At 40.0% G+C, this 16,164-nt stretch overlaps 1 protein-coding gene across 2 annotated transcripts in view; it reads right to left on the bottom strand.

Moving 5' to 3' along the window:
* Positions 1-533: 533 nt before the first annotated feature.
* Positions 534-16,164, bottom strand: part of LOC149319923 (phospholipid-transporting ATPase IB-like) — a 498,345-nt gene continuing 482,714 nt past the window's right edge. For both annotated transcript variants that reach the window (XM_089512598.1, XM_089512599.1), the window contains 2 exons: positions 15,521-15,612; positions 534-9,167 (listed from right to left, as the gene is read on the bottom strand). In XM_089512598.1, coding sequence (XP_089368724.1) covers positions 9,070-9,167; positions 15,521-15,612 — 190 coding nt within the window. In that variant the 3' untranslated portion in view covers positions 534-9,069. The remainder of the gene's footprint in view (positions 9,168-15,520; positions 15,613-16,164) is intronic.

The raw sequence follows: 16,164 nt of genomic DNA, 5'->3' as shown, positions 1-16,164 counted from the left end.
CATCTGCACTGCAGAAATAATCCAGTTTGACAAGATTTTAACTGACATGGCTCGTTGCTATGGAGTTCTGAGAGTTGTAGCTTTATGAGACATTGAGCCGTCTCTGACAGTGCCACAACAAACTACAATTCCAAGAATTTCATAGCACTGAGCCATGCCACTTAAAGCAGTGTCAAACTGGATTATTTCGGCAGTACAGATGCAGCCACAGTTGCACATTTTCAGAGGTTGTATTAAGTGCTACAACTAGCGAAGTCAGGGATTCTGTGTTTAAGCATACACAGAGCCCTCTCTCTTTTACATTTTTCTTGGTGGATGAAGAATGAATTGAGATGTAAATCTTGGGGGCATCTTTGGGAAATTTCAGCCCTGGCATTTCAGTAGGTAGATGATGGTGATGACTGAAGCAATTCACAGGCAGGATATAATGACCACTATACACTTAATGTACATTTCAAGTTTAGATACCTGCATTACAAATGAAAAGAGAAGACAATATTTTTTTCAAAATAAAGGTAAGGCTTTTTATTTACATTAATGCAAGGTATAATAAAGCCAAGTCCATATGGAAATTATACAGTTAGGATCTTGCTCTTTTACATGGAAACATGACACATTCTTACCGCATGTGAAAGAATACATAAAAGCAGAATATTTCAGTTGTTTTCCATACTGGCTTACTTATTTAGGTCTCCATAATTGCAACTTGACACATGCTCTTTCCCCCTCACCCCAAAGCACAACACTTTTTTTCTTCTTATGCTAGACTAGACCATTTAAAGAGGAACAGAAAGGAATGTGCAATAAAAAGAAGACTGTACACGGTGAACATAAGTAAACGTGGCATTACAAAAAAGAGGAATAAAGAAGAAGATGGAATCAAAAGAGATCTACAGCCTGAGTATCTGTTGCAGTTAATGACGAGGCCCACAATAAGTAGGCTCAAGACGACAAAACAGACTACATAGGTGGGAATGTGCAGTGTTCAAGGAGAAAAGGGCTTGTCTTCTGCTACTTTTGGCATGGCACTGTTGCCCATCAGAGTAGGATAGGAAGGGAACGGTCCCTGGAACTGGCACTGTTTTGAGCCCACACTGCCAACAGGTTAAATATAACCTAGAAGATGTGAAGAACACTGAGCATCATCTACCAGTACTACAAATATGCCCTCCATGGCTTCTTCCAAAGCTAAGAACACCTGGGGAACTGAGCGCTCCTCTCAGAAGGTTCTCTCAGGTTGCTCTGAGAAAATACCCTCAGAAATCTATCCTTTGTGCATATGACTAGTGTGTGCATGCTCAGAGCTTAGAAAAGTAACTTTTTTGTGCACTACAATTCCCACAATCCCCCAGCTAGCAGTCACACTAGCTGAAGGATCCAGGGAACTGCAGTTCCCCAAACTTAGATTTCCAAGATCTGGGTTGGATTCTTTCATAACAATACCAAACCATTTTTATTTGTCTTGAGAGATTCAGAAATTTTCATATCATTTTTATTTAAAAATAATTCATACCACTTCAATCATTTTTAAAAAAATATCAAAGCATCTTACCACATGACCTCATTCAGTTGAGTCAAGATAGATTCTGAACACAGGGAGGTGACTCTTCTTCAACTTAGATAATTCCAGATATATTACATGAAGATGGCCATATATTTATTTGAGATACAAGCCAAAATTCAGTGTAGAGTTAGCCAGAAAGAGTTGTTTAATCAAAGGCTGCATCTGTACTGCAGAAATAATCCAGATTGCCACCACGTTAACGGCCATGCCTCAGTGCTATGGGAAGTGCACTCTGTTGCGGGACCAGAACTCTGCTCCAGTGCACAACAAACTACACTTCCCAGAATTCCATACCATTGAGCCATGGTAGTTAAAAGTGGTGTCAAACCGGATTATTTCTGCAGTGTGGATGCAGTGTACCTAAATGTGACCAAGCCTGAGGCCTAAAACCAGTATTGTGTAATGACTTTTCTTTAAAAGAGTGCAAGAACTAAACCTTTTGGTTTCCTACCTTCCTAACTCTCATGGTCCTTTTACCTTTTTTTTAAAAGTTGGTTATCAGTGCAATCCTTATCAAATGCCACCAGCTTGCTTGTTTTGGGTAAGTGTGAATAGGAGTGCAACTGAAGTGTTGTGTGTATAAATACAGCAGCCATTTACCACATGTTGAATTCTGCACTGTAGAAAGGCTGTTCACATGGTTGTTTTGTTGACAGATGGTCTACTCTTCCAGACCCAAACAAAGCACATTGCTCAGGGGCATGTATATGAAAATTAATATTTGGGGATGGCAATTTTAAGATATTCTCCATGTGTCTTTCTCGAGACATTCTCCACAGATGTTCCTGTCTTTGCTACACCACTTCATTTCCTTCATCGCCTTACTGTTCTTTTTTCGTGGAGAAAAGCTTTCTCCCAATTTAAGTAATGCTGAGTAAAATGCATTTCTCTATGGAGCATCTGAGTAACCCTGCACAGGTTATGTGCCAAGGGGGAGACTACTGAGTGAAATGAGGAAGCACACATAACTCAAAATGAACCACACTATTTTGTCAACCTTAGTTTGGCTTCAATTATTTAGGATAACAACCAATCCTCTCCTGGTAAACACAGTGCTGCTTGTTCTAAAAATAACGTCCCTGTAGTAACTGGAGACTTTGCTCCGGCATCTGCTGTTTAAAACTGTTGGCTGTAAACTGGAGACTCTCTCTCTCTCTCTCTCTCTCTCTCTCTCTCTATATATATATATATATATATATATATATGCATCCATTAAAAAGTGTGTGGTCTAGCAGAAGATAGATTACCAAGGCTAGACTATTATCTTAATTTACACACTGCATGTTTTATGTCTGCTTCACACTTATTTTTTTTAAGTTTTTCCTTTTAGGTACATTAGCCACTGGCCTTGACTCCAATAATTTTATTAGCAATTCCCAGTTTTTTCTTGACAAGCTATTATTGACTTCCTCCAGTAGCTCCCTACAGCAAGACCTGAAACCCTGTCAAGGAACAGAAAACATCAACAGATTTCTCAGTCGAACTTGCCTCAGACCCTGCTCCATGTTTTCTAATTTGTGACAAGACAGTAGTTAAAGAAATGGCATCTTTTGTACACCAAGTCTAAGCAGCACATCATATTGATCCAAAGGAAGAAGTCGTATCTGTTTCTTAACAAGGGAACAGACATGGACTGCTCCCCAGATTGTTCCAGAAAACCTAGCATGGCGGTCAACACAGAAGGCTGCCAGAATCCTTTCCTTTCCTTCCTTCCCTTCCCTCCACTCCAGCATTTTTTAAATCAGCATGGAATTGTTAATCCAGACTGTCAAGCAAAAATCTTTAGCTTATTCTGCTCCAGTACCCTGTCGAGTTGATAACCTTTTTCTGTGACATTTTCAAAGGTGATTCTTGCCGCTCTATGCATTTCAGCCAATGGATGTTGAACATGTTTACACAAGGACCATTTTCCATTTGGTTGATAATGTGATTCGGATATGGCCTGGCTCATGGCTTGGCTCATGAAGATGAGAAGTTAAAGTATTCAATGCTATTATGGATGCATGTTTGGTAATGTCTCCAGAAGGCATGAAGAATGTCAGGCTTTGACCTGGGTGTGTTCCATAGGATTAACCTAGATCCAGATTAAAGTCTTCCTAGACTGACAAAAGTTTGACCCACTAGTCCTAATGTCACATACTATATAGTAGTGCAACAAACCCTATGTGTAATTTCTGTTGAGCTGATACTTAACACATGCATCTTAGTTCACACCAGCTAGTCACTCTGGGGACAGCTTGAATTGGACACTGAATGACCTCAATTTCAAAATAGGTCAAAATGACACAGCCCCATAAGCCTTGGCAAGTGAAATAAATCATGTCAATCAACAGCCACTCTCCTCGCAACACTGCTCACTTTGCTGTATCAAACAAATAATTGAGGCTAGAGGGGGAAAGTCATTTTGAAATGACTTGGAAACAGTATGAGAGAGAGAAAGAGAAAAAGAGAGGGCACACAAATGTTTCCCAGATGGTGTACATGCAGCAACCATATTTGCTTTCCTACATTGGTCAAAACAAGTTTTGCTAACACAGTGTAATATCAGTAGCACAAAGGTATGAATCAATAATGCCCTTATTTAAAACATGCCTCTATATCAAGACTAGGCAGCCTCTTTCACCTCAAGGGCCAATTTAATTTCAAGGAGGTTTTGGGGGACCATATTTCAGTGGTGGAGGTGGTAGGCGTCCATTAACCGTTCTCTGGCATATTTTTTTCATTTCATTTCATTTTTTTAAAATAAAGGGGGTAGAGCAATAGCATAATTCCAATGTAGTTTTATCAACAATTAATGCCCAGAGAAAGCACAGGGATCTGGAAAAATATAAAGAGTAAATATACAAAGTAATATGTAAAAGCAAAACAGAGCAAGTGTTGGTTCATACAAAAAAGGACAGACTTGTGTCAGGTTGCAGCAGTATGTCTGCAGTAAACAATCCGATAAACAAAGCATGAGCTGAGAAAGTATGGAATTCTGCTCTAGTCAATCTTACTGTAGCTTGCCTACAACAGGCAAGGTAAAGAACAGTTGCATCCACAAGCAGCAAAACAGAGAGAAAAGTGGAAAGCAGTTAAGCCTGCCTTACCAACAATCTCCAGCATGTTATATGTTTGGCCGCCAAAATGGAAATCATAAGTGAAGACTGGTGGAGGAAAAAGTAATCCCTGGATGTATTTGAAAAGAAGTATTTCAATTGGTGGCTAGAATATTTGAAATGTTTTTGTTTACTCATGCAAATAAGTTGACCCTGTCGTTTAATTTCAAATGGACACATTGTTAGTTTTCAATAAAAAATTGCTAAAACATCTTGAACGGTTCCTTTTGTGAAACAGGATCTGATCCATGTGTGTGTGTGTGTATGTATGTGATTTTTACCTGTAGTACCAAATTTTCTCTTAAAGAAGTAATGGCAATGAACACATCCACTTTGTTAACTCAGGTATACCTGTAGTGTCATTATACAATTGCATAATTCCAGCCTCCTGTTTTGTTTTGAAACACCAATCATGGAGCAGGAAACAGCTAGCAAACAAGATAGTATAAATGGTATGGTTGTAATTCGAGTATGAGAAAGCAAACATGGGAACTAACATCACTGAAGCATAAGTACAGTGATGATGCAAAAGAGTGAATTGCCATGTCAATTTCTAAATACAGGAGAAGCGGTTTTCCAATGAAACCGCTTAAAGAACTGACTAGTGTGATAAGCACGGAAGACTTGGAAGATAAGTTATAATGGACTTACATAAGATCTTCAGGTATAAAGATACTAACACCAATATCAGGATAAAATATATCGGAATTTCCAATTTCTAGGTAAGGATGTGAAAGCTGGAGAGTGAAGAATGCTGACAGGAATCAACTCATTTGAAATGTAATGATGGAGGAGAGTTGTATGGATATCACCAAAAAAGACAATCTTAGGAACAAATTAAGCCTGAACTCTCACTAGAAATAAAAGTAACTAACCTGAGGCTATAGTACTTAAGACACATCATAAGACATTAATTTGGCAAAAGATGTTTAAAAATCATACAGGAGAAAAAAAGTGATAATGTATAGAATTACAGACTTACATTTTGTAGTAGATGTTTCTGCTGTAATTAGGTTGGTGTGGAGGGATCTGAATACAAGCAGAAGCCACTCCCTTTCCTGGCAAAATGGGAGCTTTGACAAAGGTCAATAAAATGTAAACCCCATTAGCAGCAGTAAAGTAACTTCTTTTGGGACCCAGGCTGTCTCTGATCTTTTTGAGGCCACAGGGTCTTTTCTAATTTTTTGCTTTTAGTTGGCCCAAAAAAGGTATCACTGTTTTGTGGGTTAACTAGGTGCTTAACTTTAGATGGGTCATGCCTGAATTAAAGAAAGAAAAACAACAACATAAAAGCCTCTAATACTAGGGTTTGTTTATTGGTACTAACAGATTTGCCGTGTGACCTGTGCATGCTTACTCAGGAGTAAGTCCCACAGAATTCAAAACTAATTCCTTGTAAATGCACTTGGAGCTGCAGCCTCAGTTTTTACCTTGACCTCATTTGTCACTTTTCTTAAGATTTTTCATTTTGTTCCTTGCCTTTGTCATCAAGACACCCCCTCACACAGACATTTGGCCCCTTGACATTCAGGGTTGTTGGCAAATTGCTTCCCAGTTTCCCTTTTGCACCACTGTCTTTCTGTCATTTGCAACACAAATTGCGGGATCCTCCAGTTATGGTCCAAGAAAATCTTTGCCAAACAATGAAGGATCACAACTCTTTTGTGCTCCACACAGAAGGGGAATTTGGAGTCTTAAAGGTGAGTCCAAGAAGGAAAGGAATGGTCGCACACAACCATTCATTTCAAACCCTCTGGAAAAATGAGCCTGGGAAGGGATTCGGATGGCTGTTTTCCTTTGGTTTCATAAGCATAAATATTCATATGTGAATACCTTTTTGGATACACTTAAATCAATATATGTTCCACAGGGTGGTCTGCAAAAGCCAAAACATGGTGGCAGCATTTTAAAAATTTCTATGCAGTACATGTATAAAATGGAACAATGGGGTTGAAGACAACATTTGCGACAGTATTTAAATTTTTAGAGATGTGGTCTGGTTACAAGAATTAATAGAACGTTCCTGGAGAACAGCACTATGGGGTTATTCAGACGTTTTCTTTTAGTGAAACTATGCAATTAATCTCATGCATTCCGGGTTTGTTGTTCACACTATGGAGCCAAATCTCTGTGAGTTTTGTTGCTCACATGTGTCAGCACTCAAATAAAGATGGAGTTGATGATGTGGATGTATTCAAAACATGTTCAAGGCATACAGAGTTTTATCCTGGTTTATCCTGGGTCTATTTGCATTGGTTATTCAAACACCAGAGAATATAAATCTTTTAGAAAAACTCAGAAACCACCACCCGTCATCAACTATCCCGCATTAAGTGGATTTTTGGCAAACCTCCCCACCTCCCCTAACTATAATCAGATGCATTTGAAATACATGTGAACAACAAATATTCAACCCAGATTCTACCTGGATTATTTTCACCATCTCAATAACCCCTGTGTGACTGTTAAGGACTCTATTCATCTTTTGCTTTTCTGAGAGTCATGCATGATCCTGAGGTACACGTTCATGGTATGCCCACATCATGTAGAAAGTTTGCCAATCAATCCAGCAAGGATTCCCTCCATTTCTTATGGTTTCAAAAACATATCTGTAAACTAAACTAAAATGATGAATCCTGAATTGAACAAAAACTATCTTGTGGACTCTCTTTGGACCAGCAAATAGGGGCTTAGCTGATTAACTAACCATGCATGCCAATGTTTTTTTTTTTTTTCCTGGCAGGACTTCTGTGCTGTTAATTGCTACATGGCAGACAGAAATCTAGCAAGTCAGGCCCCACCACCTTGCATTACTACTCCAATGCAAAGGAAAAAGCTTTATCTGAGGAAACTCCATCTTGTCATAAAGCCCTGTCAGAAGCAAGCTGGCAACCTGAATGTTAATCCCATTTTAAAGAACACAATCTCTGCATATTTATGAAATCCTATCTCATAGGAACCATTTCCATGAAGTGGCTACTCCAGAATTTGTAAGCTGATTAAAAAGCAAACACAAGCAAGTCTTGCTCCTTGAGCTATTTCTCTGTGTAATGAATAGAAACAGAGATGCTTTGAGTCAAAATCAAGTTCATTCTTGTTTGATTTCCCTGGCCTGTACATTTTCTCAGGGAAGAGGCATAGTCTACATTTTGTTTCTTTGAAAGGAGATTTTTCCTTTTTCTACTCCACCCCACCTACTCAACTTTTACAATAAAAGATATGCATTGTTTACTGATCTTGTAGGAAAAAAACACCCACTTCAAGGTCAGGATAGTCCAAAGCAGATCCTTTCTTCACCTCTCAAATGTTCTCATCATTTGCAAAAGCAGAGAATGTTAAGGCACCAGCTATTTTGTTGTTGTTGTTTTTGAATATTTTTTAGAAAGGTTAGTATGAAGAATCTGAACAAAAGGGGACAGAATGCCCTAAATTCATATGATCTTCTTGAGAGCCCGAGAGCTCCTTTGCATTATTCACATATGACTGAGAATATTTCTGTGGATGATGGCAAATGAACACTGAGTGACTAGAATATTGGATAGAGTAACTAGAGTGACTAGTAACTAGATCAGAATAGTTGCTCACATACAAAAGAAGCCTGTGTTCAGATGCACTCCAGCAATTAATAAAGGTCTGCATTGCAATCATTGTTTCATGATGCACAGTTGAGCAGAACACCATGCAAACAGCACCCATTGTCCTGCCATGCAGCTGACTAGGGTCAAGGATAGATATTGTGCCTGAAAGTGTATATGTGTGTACCTGTGTATGTAAACAGCTAACATTGTTGTGATATATTTGCTATCTTACAATACTTATTCTTTCTGAAATAAGCTAGCAATATCCGCTCTTGCGGTTGTATTCTTGCCCTGCTACATCCTCCATGATAATGTTTATTTTCCTGCTCCCCCCACCTTTCCATGAACATTTTGGTCAAATAAATAGTGAGTACTACAAAGTTTCATACTGTATATGCAGTTTTGCACATTTGAATCTGGCCATGACAAAACAGGAAATGCCAGCCCTCTTATTTGAATTAAAGCGAACGCGGGCCTCTAAAGAACATACAACCTCCTTACTTTTCTGTGTCTACAGCTCTCGCTTCAGACACTTTTTTCAAATGGCAAGCAAAACCAAAATGTTTTCAATTTCACACCCCGTGTAGCACAGCCAAGTATTTCATAAATAACGTAAACAAATGTTAGGCAGAGCACGGCGGCTGTTTTCAAACGATGATACCCTAGCCCTGGTGTGCACTCAAGGTCTGCAAGAAGCATACATAGCAAACTTGTTGGCTAAGGCCACAGTAAAGGTTTTTCTGGTGTTGCTGTTGCCAGCCTTACTTAACAGTGGATGCATTGATCCCAATCTTATTACTCGAGCCACCAATCAGGTGAATGGACCGTGTTATTCTACTCCAGCTCTCTGTTTTGTAGTGTCATAGGATCGAACAACTTGAGACTGGGAAACAACTCCGTGTTCTTCTTGAGAAAATGCATATCCATCTGAAAAAACAGAGTAGAAAGAAAGACTTGAAGTAGGCTGAGGATGATGGTTTGCTTCTTTAAAAACTGAAAGTGGCCACTTGGGAGACAGAAAACAGATATAACTGTCCTTCCAGCTCCTAAGAATCTTTGGAGCTGGCAGGGCAGCTTCAACTCCTGGGGGAGATGGCTTTCACTGTTCTGCCCGCTCCTTGCATCACTGCCTGCCCCTTTTCTTCTGTTGCCATGTCACTGCCTCCTTCTCCTTAGCTGGCACAGTTATGGAGACAAACAGGATCTATGTAAATTGTTTCTGTGTTCCGATCCATATCAAGTTTTGAATAAAACTTGTGCCAGCAAGAAGGCCCTCTGTATCTATAGATATTTCATCCCTGGTTTCAAGCACTGAAAATATTCAAAAAATGTGTGTGTGTGTGTGTGTGTGTGTGTGTGTTAAAAACTTGATTTTGCTATTTTATTATGCCACTGTATTTAATGGGACTTGAGCCATCATGGATTTTGATATCCATGGGGGGTCTTGGTACCAAAAACCCAGTAGATACCAAGGGCCCATTGTACATGATTTTTAATGCTGAGAGATTTCAGAGAACTGAACCACAGACACATCATTCCCCTCACCTCACATACGGTTTCTCCTGCTCTTGTATATGGTCCACGAACAGAGTAACTGCACATTGTCACTTTGTTCTTTAAACTCTATCTTATGCTTACAAGGGAAATCATTGGATATTTGAACATCTTCCTCACTTTCCCTCCTCTCCCTTTTAAAAGGCTGCACCTATTATATCTGCCTGTATAACAAGTCGTTCATTGTTCAGAGCACTTATAGCTGCCCAAAAGTGCAAGAGCAGAGTGGCACAGGAAAAAAAAAGGCGAGTCTTGAATTCTTAGCCTCTCTGATCACCTCCCAAGCTTCTAGGGAGAATGTATCTGTTATCTGATGGCTTGGTGGCTGTTGTGGTGGGAAGTGAGTTTTGTAATATCCTCAAAATATAATGTTTCCCAATTTCCAGATGATATCAAGCTAGCAGCAGAAAAAAAGGCTGGCTTGCTGTCAGCCTTGATAACCCTTGTGTGAGAAGGATTACAAGTCAAACCTCTCTCCCAACCAGGGCTACAGTCATGTGTTAATGGTAACTTCCTCACTACAGCGAACCACTTATATTCTTAACTGGGTGAGGTGCAAATGGCAGACTGTAGCCCCATCATATTTCTACCCTGAGATATTTTTGTCATGCGACCATAAATGTCTTGGAGATGTCTGATTTGGCTACAGTGATACATGCCTCAGGTACAACTGTGTGGATTACTGGAACATGTTGCATGTAGGGCTGCCTTTGAAACATGTTGAGAAACTTCAGCTGGTTCAGGATGTTATATTAATTTAAATCCCTAACCCATAGCTACTATTTGACTACTGTGGGAAACAGAGAGGTAAATGTTTTTCTTTCCCACTGGGTTAATAGCAGCTTGGGGGTGGTGGTGAATTGGATTGGAAAAAATGGCATAGGTGACAGGCTTAACTCTCCTCTCAGTTACTCTCTCTCTGTGTATGTGCCTTCAAGTAGCCTGTCAAGTGGCTTTCTTTTTAATTCCAAGGCAGGGGCAATATATACTTTACTTATCTCCTTCCTTTCTTCCTATACATTAAAAAAAAACTATTTTAAAGTTATAGTGCTATAGAGTATCAGTAAAATGGCACATTTGCACCGTAACTAACATTCACAAATTTTAAAAATCAGAGGAGAAAATCTGATTTTCTAACAATAGGACCACTTCAGCCAACCATGCTCCAGGTTTTTTTTAATAAAAGAAAGCCTCTGGAAGCCAACATTTCTTAGAGCTGAACAGTGCTGGAGAAGCAGGAGCCCATGGTAGACAATGAGATGGCATCTGGCCTGGGTTGCTGTGTGCACCAGAAAGCAATTCCCATCATCTTGTTGAGCTTGGGGTTGCAGAGGGAGCTTCAGTGCCTCATCCTTCTTTTTCTCCTCCCTCTTCTTTATGCCCACCTTCTTTCTTGTCACCGAGGCATCCTTTGCCTTTGCCATCCCACATCACAGCATTCTCCAGCACTTACCCGCTCTAAGAAGTGTTTTGTGCATAAGACATCATGGTTGCTCATTGTGCAGCATGTGTGTACACTTCAATGCCTGATTTTTATAAGCTCATCTTAGGAGGGGCAGGAAAGCACAGGAAGAGAGTAGCAGCAGTTCAAACCCTGAGGTTCTGTGGAGGAGGGGATTTTAAGTGTTTAGGACTGGCTAGCACTGGGAAATGTGTGTATGTCCATGCATGCAGGAACACACACACAACTCTCTGTAAGGGAGGTGGGGGTGATTTGTGGCCTCTGTTTCCCAGTCACACACAATTTGGCTCTGAGATGAATCTCAAGACCTTTCCTGTGTGTTTTGAAAGCTTTCACATAGACAGGAAACCATGGCCTTTGCTTTATGTTTTTCTTATTCAGAGGACAGCTGAGAATGAAAAATCCATATAATGGGACTTAACAGCAAAACCTGCTACCAGTACTCATTTCGAACAGGTGCTAGGATAGGAACCATACTTTATCCCAAAGCATTTCTGCTGTTTACTTCCATTCGACTACAACCCAGTGATAGTTTTGACCTGGGGTTGCCAGAAGTCAGAAACAACTTGAAGGCACACAACAACAAAAATTTTAGAATTGCAAAAATATTAAAAACTGAGGAATGGTGTTAAAAAAACTTGCATTCCAATCTTCCAGTTTACTGAAATCCTAATTTTATTTACAACAAAATATGAAGATAAGTAAAGAAAGGGGATGAAAAAAAGCAAATGCTTATTTAATGTTTATAAATCTTTTAGGAAGCTACAGAATTTCAAAATTTGTAACTTTCAGAGCACAGTTGCCATACCAAACTGGAACACTTATAAGATGCATGTAAAAATGTTTGTGGATACAAGTAAGAAATTGTAAGAGATACTTTTTCAATGACAGGTCTCTGAATCTCTCAGGCAATAAACAAACAAACAAATCCAAATCTATCAAATGTTTTTATGGTAAATGAAAGATCAATTCATACAAAAAGAAATAGGTATGATGCAAAAATAACCTATTATCACATGCAAAGAATTCTAGTTTTAAGTGGTGAAGCTTATTAACATTCCTAAGAGGAGCAAAAGATTCTATTTGTTTCTCTTTCCTGGATTTGCAATAATTTTATCTATGTATCAGATAAGAGAATATTTCTGTACATATTTCTAATACATATTTCTTTGTTGGGCTACAATCTATTTTAAGGAATCTATGTGTTTTTCACCTTTCTTTTCCCTTATGTCCATTTAGCAATATCATTTGACAAGGGATGACAGAAGTTGTAGAGGATTATGGATTGGCCACAGCATCCCCCCCCTACTGCCCCCTTTAGTCTTAAAAATACAATGAAAATTTATGCTTATGAGAAAAACAGGCAGATGACTGCAACTAACCCTAACTGAAGTGGCTCATTTAACACTTTATCGTCCACATTTAGGAAGGACAGGTAAACAGGCCTAAAATGTATTTCTTCTTCTTTCCTGTGGATTATCAACCCATTAAAAGCTTGAGGGATGCTCTCAACAAAGTGTGCAACTTCATTGATCACAGCTGACAGCACAAGTGTTCTCTGCCACCCCCTACAATTGTGCCTCCCTACATTTATGCCTAGCCCCGCACTTTTGTGCTGACCATCATAAAACTTGTCAGATTCTTTCCTGTTGGATGGAGCATGTCTGAAAGAGATGATGTTTTTACCCTTTTTGTCTGCTTCTAAAAGGATGCAAATCTGGAACCAGTCCAGTGCTTGAGGCTGAAGGCCCAAGAGTAATGAGCCTTTATATTCTGCAAAACCTAACCATACATTAATGATTCCATGTTAAAAAATCAATTGAACTGGGATTCTTTTTGTAGAATGGACAGAGATTAAGGCTAGCCTTACACTGAGGTCAAGTAAATCAGCCACCTCAGCTAGTGGGGTGGGATGGAGCAGTGGCCATGCTGGTTGGGGGATTCTGAGGGTTGTAGTTGAAAAATAACTGCAATCCTCCCAAGCTATCCTGCTGCTAGTACTGAAATGGAGGACAAAGTCCCATCACCAGTGTTGAAGTAAGGTTCAAATGCTGGTTGTAATGATTTTGTACATAAAATGGGGAGGGCACTATCTTGTTCTGTACCTCAGGCATTAAAATGGGGCTGGCCCAGTCAAAGATACATTAATAAAGACAATCTTACATGTTAAGACCAGTGGTAGAGTGAGTACCCCGAACATTTTGTTGTCTGAGGGGCTCCTTCCCCCCAAATGGCATTCCTCTTGCTCCACATGCAATCCAACCATGGAACCGACAGTTGAATCTTAATCCAACTCTGGTGACAGGGCTAGATTCGTCCTGGCAGCTGTTGGCAGCAGATAAACTTATGGGACTCTAGCATTCTGTCTAGCAAACATGGCTCTGTTCTTCAGACCCTTGCCACTGTTCTGTGAATCCCAGAGTTGCCACCTGAGTCACTTGCCTTGCTCTATCTCATGGCAAGACTGTCTCTGGTGAGCCTATTTCCAGAAAATGATTCCAACTGCACAAGTATACACACAGTGATACTCATCTGCAGTGTTTTCTCCAAAGTACACTAAAACCTGGGTGGAGCATTACCTGTAGAACATCTTACTTCCCTAGCTAACTGGGGAGCATGCAACAGCTGGTGGAGATGGGAGATCTCTTGGGTTGTGAAACAGTATGATTTGGGTCCAGATTATCTGAAAAACTAGGATCTTGTTAATGATGTATGCAAATGTAAGTGTGGTTTATGTATGTATGTCCCTTTTTGGGTGGGATACAGGAAGCTATTCTGTAGCTCTTTGTGCTCCATCCCAAATGTGCCCCCTGGCAGCCAGAGAGTTTTCTGATGCTGCTTACAGGTGGAGATGGAGGGAGAAGGCAACTGAGATGATGAGGATGTGGCTGCTTTGCAAGAAAAGGAAGGTGTGCCCATCTGTGAGTGCACCTTCATGTTTTCCCCTGTCAAGTAAAGAGCTGCCACATCTCTATCTTCATCTGAATTTTACATCATCTCAATAGCCTCCCCCTCCATCACCCCCCCTCATGAATAATGAACAGCAGTTGCATTTCCAGAGGTTTGAGAACTGCTGTGGCAAACGGAGGACACAGAACTGCACAGGCAGAGTATTACACTTCATCTAGTTGGTGTAGGATCTTGGCTAGTACTCCAGGTAAGTTTTGAGATCTTTGGAGGTTGACCTTCTTTCAGGCCCACCATCTTCACAGCCATACTAGATAAAGACATATGAGAGGGCCTTCTTGGTGCCTACTTCCAGGCCAAGGAACCTTTTCCCATGGGAGGCTAGGCTGGCCCTCTCTCTGCTCTCCATCTACAAAAGCAATATTTTTTTCAGTCAGACATTCATTTTGCCTTTAAATGGCCCTTAATGCAGATGGGTGCATAAAGTGCTAAAGCAGTGGTTCCCAACCTTCCTATTGCCGCGACCCTTTAATACAGTTTCTCATGTTGTGGTGACCCAAACCCATGAAATTATTTTTGTTGCTACTTCATAACTGTAATTAAATAGGTGTTTTCCAATGGTCTTAGGCGACCCCCATGAAAGGGTCATTCGAACCCCAAAGGGGTCCCGACCCACAGGTTGGGAACCACTGTGCTAAAGGCTTTTGCAAATATTTGAGGCCATTTGAAATCTTGGTGTGCATGCACCCACACATAGTCACTCAATTTCCAAATAAACGTGCTGTTGTTGGCAGATTATTATTATTAGATTAGCCTTCATATCCCAACACCTCTAACCTTTAATTTGCAAAACAGTACAAAGCGTTGATTTGGGCATAGTGTGCCCCTTACTGCTTTCACCAGCGTTCCATTCATTTCCCCAAAATTTGGGCACAAGTGCCGCCTTTTATTCCTGAGAAACATTCACATACCCTCTTACTGTCCCAGTTTGGTAGCGACAGTCCTGATCAATCCATCATCTGCTTTTCTGCTGTTTTTAAAATGTCCCAGTTTCTCTTTCCTCCTCCCATTTTCCTTCTTTGTTATCAGATTATTTCAACTGCTGCAAATAGAGTTCAAAATGCGTAAGCAGTCTGCACTCAATGAACTCGGTGACAGCAGGGGATGGAATGTTGTCCTTCCCAGCAGACTCTGGCAAAAGCAAATTGCTGCAGCCTCTCCTACTTTGTGTGGTCTTCCTCATTAATAACTTTTGCCAACTTGAATGCACTCTGATTTTGCCTGGCCAAATGTGTGTTCTGGTTTTCATCAATGAAATACTGGGTATGTGTGCTTCCATACATTGTCTGTTACTTACGTGAAACTCCTTGCTGCACAGAATGAGCACGGAAGAGACTTGGAGGGGTTTTCCTGCCGAGTCTTTTTAACAAGTGGTCACGTTCATTCATGCTATTAAGAACAAAATTAAACCAAGTGAATCTCATTATGAGAATAATTACCCTTCAAGAAAAATAAACAGAAATAACATGAGGATGCAATAGTAGTAGTACCAGATCTATATTCCTTCTCTCAATACCCTTCTAGAATAAAACCAATCTAGCTAATTCTAGAATAGTCTCAAGTATTTGGATACACGGGTTCTGAACAACATACATATTCCCAAGGAACCAAATGTTTATATGAACTTTAATTGCATGGCATGAATGTTTATTTGGTACCAAAACTGCTGTAATGATAAAGGAAAACGTAACGTTATTTATAACATGGTAAAGCCTTTAGTCACAGAATATAGAATTGGAAGAGACCCCAAGGGCCTTCCACTTCAAAAGCACTCCTGAGAGATGGCCATCCCACCTCTGTTTAAAAACCTCCAAAGAAGGAGACTCCACCACTCTCCGAGGATGAATGTTCCACTGTTGAACAAGTCTTACCATCAGGAAATTCTCACTAATGTTTAGGTGGGATCTCTTTTCCTGTAGCTTGAATCCAATTGTTCCATGT

The sequence above is a fragment of the Sceloporus occidentalis genome, unplaced genomic scaffold (assembly GCF_023333645.1).
Source record: "Sceloporus occidentalis isolate IW3139 unplaced genomic scaffold, rSceOcc1.0.p SCAF_2, whole genome shotgun sequence".
Classification (NCBI taxonomy): domain Eukaryota; kingdom Metazoa; phylum Chordata; class Lepidosauria; order Squamata; family Phrynosomatidae; genus Sceloporus; species Sceloporus occidentalis.
Note: the sequence above shows the minus strand (reverse complement) of the source record. Positions and strands in the feature narration are given on the sequence as shown.